At 38.6% G+C, this 7,271-nt stretch overlaps 1 protein-coding gene across 1 annotated transcript; it reads left to right on the top strand.

The window, feature by feature from the left end:
- Positions 1-5,792: 5,792 nt before the first annotated feature.
- On the top strand, positions 5,793-7,007 carry LOC148028416 (uncharacterized). The gene is made up of 3 exons (XM_087689956.1): positions 5,793-6,081; positions 6,275-6,549; positions 6,797-7,007. Exons 1-3 carry the CDS (start codon positions 5,917-5,919, stop codon positions 7,005-7,007), a joined length of 651 nt encoding a protein of 216 aa, XP_087546082.1. The 5' UTR covers positions 5,793-5,916.
- The last annotated feature ends 264 nt before the right edge of the window (positions 7,008-7,271 follow it).

Genomic DNA, 7,271 nt, shown 5'->3' with positions numbered 1-7,271 from the left:
ATTACTTAGAGATTTAAGAATTTAATATTTTTCATGCTTTAAAGGAAACTCTATCATTTGAATGCTTGGTTCATGCAAAACAATGGCCAAAAGGGCTTTTCTTAGCTTCTAATTGAGTGCTTTTGCTGATATGAAAAATTATCATCACTCATCCATTTATTTACTTCTAGGCTTCATTGGATTGCTTGAAAAATTGGAGAGATATTATCCACTATAAAAAAGGGAAGATATAAATAATTGAGCATTGATTATCCCAGTAAATCCCTCTTACCCCCAAGCATTAATCTATTCAATTTCAACCCTATTTCATTTGATGAAAAATTGAACATGCTATTTCTAGTACATGCATCTCATAATTGCTTCATTAGCCTAGTATGATCCTCACTATGTTCAATACATGTGAGGGAAAAGAGGATGTCAGTGAGTCAGTAAGACAAAAGGGAGGTGACCTTCCCTTATTAATTATGATATTAAAGGGGTGCACAATCTTGAATCGAGAGGCGTTTTGCATACCCTCAATGATCCAAATCCCACAAACATAATTGCAAATGAAAGGATATCATTTGATTGAAAATTGGAACTAATTTAGTCATCATTCCAATAGTAATTCATTCATCCACAGGGATTACAAGCATCAAGAGGATGTTAGTATAGGTTTATGCCAATTAATGTATTACACAAGCCTTACAAGGATATTACAATAGTCATTTGGTACTTATAGATGATTAAACCTTCCCCATAGGTTCCCATAGTCCTCCTACACAAGTATCTCAAGTTAGTATAGGTTATTTATAGGTTACAAGGGGTTTGCAAGTTGAAAAATGTCAAAACAAAGATATGTCCTATTTTGGATAAGATTGAAAAATTGGACCTAGAATAGGCTACAATTGTTCTAATGGAAATCTAAGATTAATTCTGATAGAGGTATCATCATTGTCATTTTGAGCCAAAAATCTCCTCATTTGGGTATTGGAATCAAAACTTATTATTTTAGTAGTTTCTTGACAACAAATCAGTACGACATCACAATTCAATATGGCCAAGAATAAAAAGAAAGATCCAATATTGGATACCATTCAAGAGGAGTTAAGGGCATGCCACAATGAGCATGAGCTTTCTCTCAAGAAGCTTGAAATCAAGAACATGATGAAGTAGAGATGAGTGCATTCAATGGCCACAATGCTCATGATACTAGTTGGGTTGAAGAGACCAACACATCCTATGCATCTCTCAATTCTAATAGCTCTATCAACAATTGTCCAATGACATCAAAATGTATGAAGGATAGAAAACAACAATCAAGCATGAGTCTAGACACTAAACTTGACAAGCTTATAACCTTACTTGGTGAGAATATGATTCTCACAGTAGCCCCTAACTTGCAAAGTTCTCATATTGTTGAAAGTCCCATTCCTAGGACTATCAATCAACAAAATAGTGTGAATTTTGAGATTGGGAAGTCTTCAAAAGAAAGGGAATATAATTAGCATTTTCATGATAAGTACAAAGAAAAAGAACCACTCAATTCCAAGGCACATGATCAATTAATAAGAAGACTACCATGGATGTGATCCTTTTATGGACCACCTCCAAATGTGCCTAAGAGAGTAGGGATTAATTGTTAGCCCCACATTAAGAAAGATTTGAGAAAAGAAGATTTTCATATGGCCAATCAAGTAGTGCTCATCATTCATTTGGGAAACAACATTCCTTTGGTAACAATCATGCAAATGGAGGTCCTAATTCATATGGACAGTAGTAAACCTATGTCAATAATCATTCTTTTAATCAACCCCAAGTTCAAAGAAATCCACATAACCATTTTGGATAGCCACCAATGCTTTCGAATCATTTTGAAAAGCTCAAGTGCATGGTAGTAGGAATGACTCTTTTGGGAAATTACATCCCATTAGTCAAAGATCTTGAAATTATGATGTCTCGGGGTTTCACTATATGTAAACCCTCTATATCACGTGCATTTAAAGCTTATTCCTTTTTATTCAATCTGTGAAGGGTCTCTTTATATTTCATCCTTTTGTATGTAAAAACTATATATAATTAATATTAAAAAAATCCCTCCTTTTGAATGCATGTGATATATTTACATATTTTTTACTAATCCCCCCCAAACATGATATGTATAAACCACCATATTTTGGGATGCATAATAATAGATGACCAATCATGAATGGATAGCAACACCATTATGATAAGGAGTACAAGGAAAATATAATAATCCCTAATTTCAAGGGTGACAATCCATCCCCTACCGAATTAGAAGAGTGGTTTGTCAAATTGGAAATGTATTTTACTTTCTATCCATGCCCCATCCATTGATGGAAGAGGCCAAGATTTGTTATGTGACTCTTCAATTGGAAGGATACTCATACTTAGTGGCGATATATGGAAAAGAGATAGGGGGAACAATCATAGCTTTGTAAATTCTAAATCTCTTAATGGGATGAGGTTGTTTCCACAAGAAATAAAGGACTCATGAAATCAACAAACAAGTACGTCCACGGACACCAATTGCTTTATCATCATCATGTACCACTATAGTAAACCTTATTACTTCGGAAGTGGGACCTATTGATGTTGTGCTTGGCTTAAACACATTGGGAAATTTTCTATGGATTTAGAGAAGAAGCAAATGTAATTTCAATGGGAAGGAAAGAAAGCAGTACTACATAGGATTGAAAAGAAAAGACTAGGGTTGATCAGTCCAAAGAAGATTCAGAAGGAAATTAATACTATGGCATGAAGGCTCGATACTAAACCCATCAACAAGCCACCCTATAGATCGTGAAAGTGTGAAGAGGAAGATATAGGAAAACATGTAAAAGAGTTACTCTTGACAATGGGTTTTATTCAACAAGTTGGTCCATTTTTGTGTGTGGTGCTTCTAGTTAAGAAGAAGAATGGATCAAAAATGGATCCTTCCATATGTGTATTGATTATAGAGATCTCAATAAGAGTACAATCAAGAATTAGCATCCCATTCCCCATATAGATGACATTTTAGATAAGCTTAAAGATGCGAAGGTGTTTACCAAGATTCATCTTCGTTTGGACTATCAAAAAATATAAATGAAGGAAGGGAATGAATACAATCCAAAATTTTTCACGGAGAGAGGTCTCTATTATTTTTTACTAATGCCATTTGGGCTATCCAGTACACTCGCTACTTTCCAAGCTTTATGAAAAAAATACTTTAGCCTTTTCTCTACAAAATAGGCATTGTGTTTTTTGATGATATTTTGACCTATAGTAAGAGCAAAGAACATTTCTAGCATGTAAAGGAAGTATTTGAACTCTTCAGGTAGAAGTTGTTTGCAAAGGAGTCCAAGTGTACTTTAATGGGAAAAGAGGTGGAGTATATAGGCCATATAGTCAGTAAGAAAGGAATTACGACAAATTTAAAGGAAATTCAATGTGTGAAGGATTAGCACACTCTAAAAAACACAACTTCTTTGAGGGGGTTCATCATCTTTCTAATGCCAATTTATCAAGAACCATGCACATCTAGTGGCACCTATTATTGACAAGTTAAAAAAAGAGGCATTCTTTTGGGATGATATAGCAAAGAAGAACTTTAATGAGCTGAAAACACTTCTTATTTTAGCACTTATATCGATTTTTTGGATTCCACTTAAGAGTTCACAATTTGCACGGATACAAGTGGTCGTGGGATTGGGGCTATTTTTGTGCAAGATCATAGAGTAACTGCATATGAAAGTAGGAAAATTAATGAGAAAGAAAGGAGCCTTTATATTTATGAACAAGAAATACTTGCAATCCTCCATGCCATTAAGAAATGGCACCATTGTCTTTATGGTAGCTATTGCAAAGTGAAGAGTGACCACCTAGTTTTGAAATACTTTCTCGCATACCCCACCCTTTCCCTAAAGTAATGAAGATGGTTAGCCATATTGAGGCCATATTACAAAGTTACAACTTTGAAATTTCATATATGGTGGGAAAAGATAAATGTTGTGGCTAAAGTACTTTTATGTATGTGGGCATGTTTGGTATCGTCCATCTCTACTATCTATAAGGTTTGGATTAATGACATCCAAGAAGAGTATTTATTGGACTAGCATACTACCATAATTATGCAAGAATTACATATCCACGGTGATGATGGTGAAGCTCCAAAATTCAAGTGGCATAATGGTCTCGTGTGGTTCAAAGGTTGAGCCTCCTTGACACCTTTATCCAATTTCAAATAGAAAATATTACAAGAGATGTGTTCTTCTCTGATGGCGGGATATTTGGGTCTTTTCAAGATATTTGACAAGGTTCACAAGAGCTTATATTGGAAATAACTATGGAACGATGGGAAGGATTTTGTGTCCCAATATTTATAGTGCCAACAAAATAAATATTTTTCTTTTCTACCCAATGGATTATTGTAGCCATTGCCTATTCCTCCCTGAGGTAAATGGACAGACATTTCCATGGATTTTATCATGGGTCTTCCAACTGCCAAGTATGGTTGGAATGGAATCTTTATTATTGTTGATCAACTAACTAAATTAGCAAAATTTCTTGCTAGTAAGGCTCAATATTCAATGAAATAAATCCAAGTGCTTGAGGAGCTACCACCCATTGATGAGGATAGGTTGATCATTTATGAGCCCAAAAAGGTCATTGGTCTTTCCATGGCTTCTTCAAGAAGATTCTTGACCTATAGAACAAGAAATACAATAATCTAGATTAAATTTTTGCATTAAAATTAATTGGCCTAACTACATCGAATTTGGAATTTTATATTATGAGTAGGTACTTTTGCACGTTCTATACATTTGTATACCTCATTTTTGTTATTCGCAGGTTGCCCTGTTTTGGACAGCACTCTAACTTTTAGAGTATAGTTGTGATGTCTTCTTCTTATGGGACACACTTCACTGCAACAATATGGAGTATTCAACAAACTTCCTCCATGATCAAGTTCTTTATGAGCTTTATTCCTTTGTATCTTTGTTGTTCTCTTTGAGGAGGACAAGTCTGCTTGAGGTAGGGATGGCTTATAATGAAGGATAGATTGCCTATGTAAATTGTTCGAATGAGCCTTTGCAGGAAGAACCATTAGCGGACATTAGTTGGGACTTTAGGGTAGAGCGTGAAAGGGCACAAGGTGCCATTGTAAAGAACTTTTGGCTCATTTCACAAATACTCAATTCTCAGCTTAGGTTAGCATTAGCTAGATCTTCCTTGTATTTTCTTGTAATAGCCATGGCTTCCTTATGATGTGGAATTGATAGTAGGATTATCCATGGCATGAGCATGAGTTTAACATTGTAGTTAGAGCAAATTGTTAGATTCATTCTAGTTATAAGAGTAAATTGTTAGATTCATTCTAGTTAGAGCATGCCTCTTTAACACAATGAAAGGTGAACCACAAGCCCATGGGAACTTGTCAATTAAGGTGTCGGACAACCCTTGAGGGGAACAAGTTTTTTCATGTCCTTGTGCTTTCTCTTCTTAGCTTAGGAGTTTGACTGATCTGGTCACGCAGGCTGATGGTGAATTGTGTTGTTCCGGTGATCGGAGAGCCGACAACTCGAATGCCAATTTCTACCTAAAAATGGCAAATGTGATAAACGCGTCGCCAGCTTGTTCCACCGATTGTGTTTTGTATTCTTTCCTCGTTCACTTTTGAGGTTCGAAGCTTGCATGGACAACACATCGAGCTGTCAGTGCAATGCGAGACACATGGCACGAATAGCTGCCCCTACATAGCAAGGTCTCGGCCGACAGAGAAGCAGCAGAACTGCGCGCACCAGCACAGAGACACTGACTCACTCACCATCCTACTCCATCACAAGTCTTGCACGAACGTACCATATTAGCTCCTTTTCCCACCGCCGTACAGCTCTTGCATTCGCCCCATATCTCTGCACCACAAAAAAGGTAATGGCGTGCACAGCAGGAGCAGGTGCTGTGGCATCCAGCTCGAGCTGGGAGGTATTGTCAGCGGCATCTTCTTCCTTTGTGAATGCCTCCGGAGTCCGCCTAGGTGCACCTGCCCAGAGGAAGCGCTTGGAAGCTGGGGCGGTGTCTGCGAAGTGCAGTCTGCAGGTATACTTGCTTATTATACGTCAACACGACAGCATCTGAGCGTGATTTTGCTGGAGAATGTGTGTCATCTCTACTGATTGCAACAGTCCTGTAGGCGTGGTGAGTACTGTTATATGAGCTGGAGAGTGAAGGCTAATGTTTGCAGCTGAGTGGATGTTACATTATACTGACTGACGTATTGATTGGGCTGTAGAATGATGGCGTTAATGGTGGTGGGAGGCGGGAGGCATTGGCGAGGGCTGTTGCAGGAGGGCTGATGGGAGTGGCACTGCTTGGGATGATGCCCAGAGGAGATGGCGCAGATGTGGCATTGGCTCTGGGGCCGGGCAACAGCGGAGCCGAGAGGACGGCCCAGAAGGCCGACCAGCTGCTCAAGGCGGCGGACAAGCTCAACATCCAGGACTCACCCAAGCGATACGGGCCCGGCAGGCCAGGAGCGGCCCGAGACCCCGCCACCATTTCTCAGAAGTAAGGCCATGCATTAAGCCCGTCCAACACAGTCTAATATCAAGCGAGGCGGCTGTCCACCATCTATCGTCTAAGTTGCGTTATTAACCTAATACGGGCGATTAACCGTGCTTCCAAATTACGATAACCTTGCCTACTTTTGTGCAATGTTTGCATTCAACCTCACTTTGCATGCATGAATATTATCGGTTAGCTTGCTCTCGTTCAACATCGTTGGTAATCTGGTAATTTGATGCGTCTTAAGCAGAGCCGGCAGCGGTGCGGCACCCAGCCTGCAGGAGGGCGCAGCCAATGTACTGCAGCAGGGAGCTAGGGACTTGGCCGCTAAGGCTCAAGGTAGGACCTCCCAAATTCAGGACGCTGCCAAGGACACCGTTGGCCAAGCTCAGTCTAAAGCTTCCGAGAGCGCACAAGGGACTTTTAATCAATCCCTATATAGGAAATCTTGTGAAATGTAGGAAATGTTGCAATATTTCCTATGTGTGTATGCATTTATTCCCTATGTACAACTAGGAAATCACATTTCCCACATCTAATAGTAGGGAATTAAAGGTCAATATAGACTATTTCCTACATTCTTTTAAAATTCCCTATGTAAGAGTACACATGAATGTTATTCCCTACTTCTCCTTGTAGGGAATCATAGGTCACTATGAAGATTTCCTATGTTATCTCTAAATTCCCTATATAACGGAATTTTGAAAGAGTGACATTTTCTAATT

The sequence above is a fragment of the Lygodium microphyllum genome, chromosome 12 (genome assembly GCF_053477565.2).
Source record: "Lygodium microphyllum isolate KBCC chromosome 12, Lygodium_microphyllum_v1.1.10, whole genome shotgun sequence".
Taxonomy (NCBI): domain Eukaryota; kingdom Viridiplantae; phylum Streptophyta; class Polypodiopsida; order Schizaeales; family Lygodiaceae; genus Lygodium; species Lygodium microphyllum.
This window is presented reverse-complemented; position numbering and strand designations above follow the sequence as displayed.

Coding starts and splice junctions, on each gene's coding strand:
- LOC148028416 (XM_087689956.1), top strand. CDS start 5,917: ATGGCGTGCACAGCAGGAGCAGGTGCTGTGGCATCCAGCTCGAGCTGG. Junction 6,082..6,274: donor CTGCGAAGTGCAGTCTGCAG/GTATACTTGCTT, acceptor ATTGGGCTGTAG/AATGATGGCGTTAATGGTGG. Junction 6,550..6,796: donor CCCGCCACCATTTCTCAGAA/GTAAGGCCATGC, acceptor CGTCTTAAGCAG/AGCCGGCAGCGGTGCGGCAC.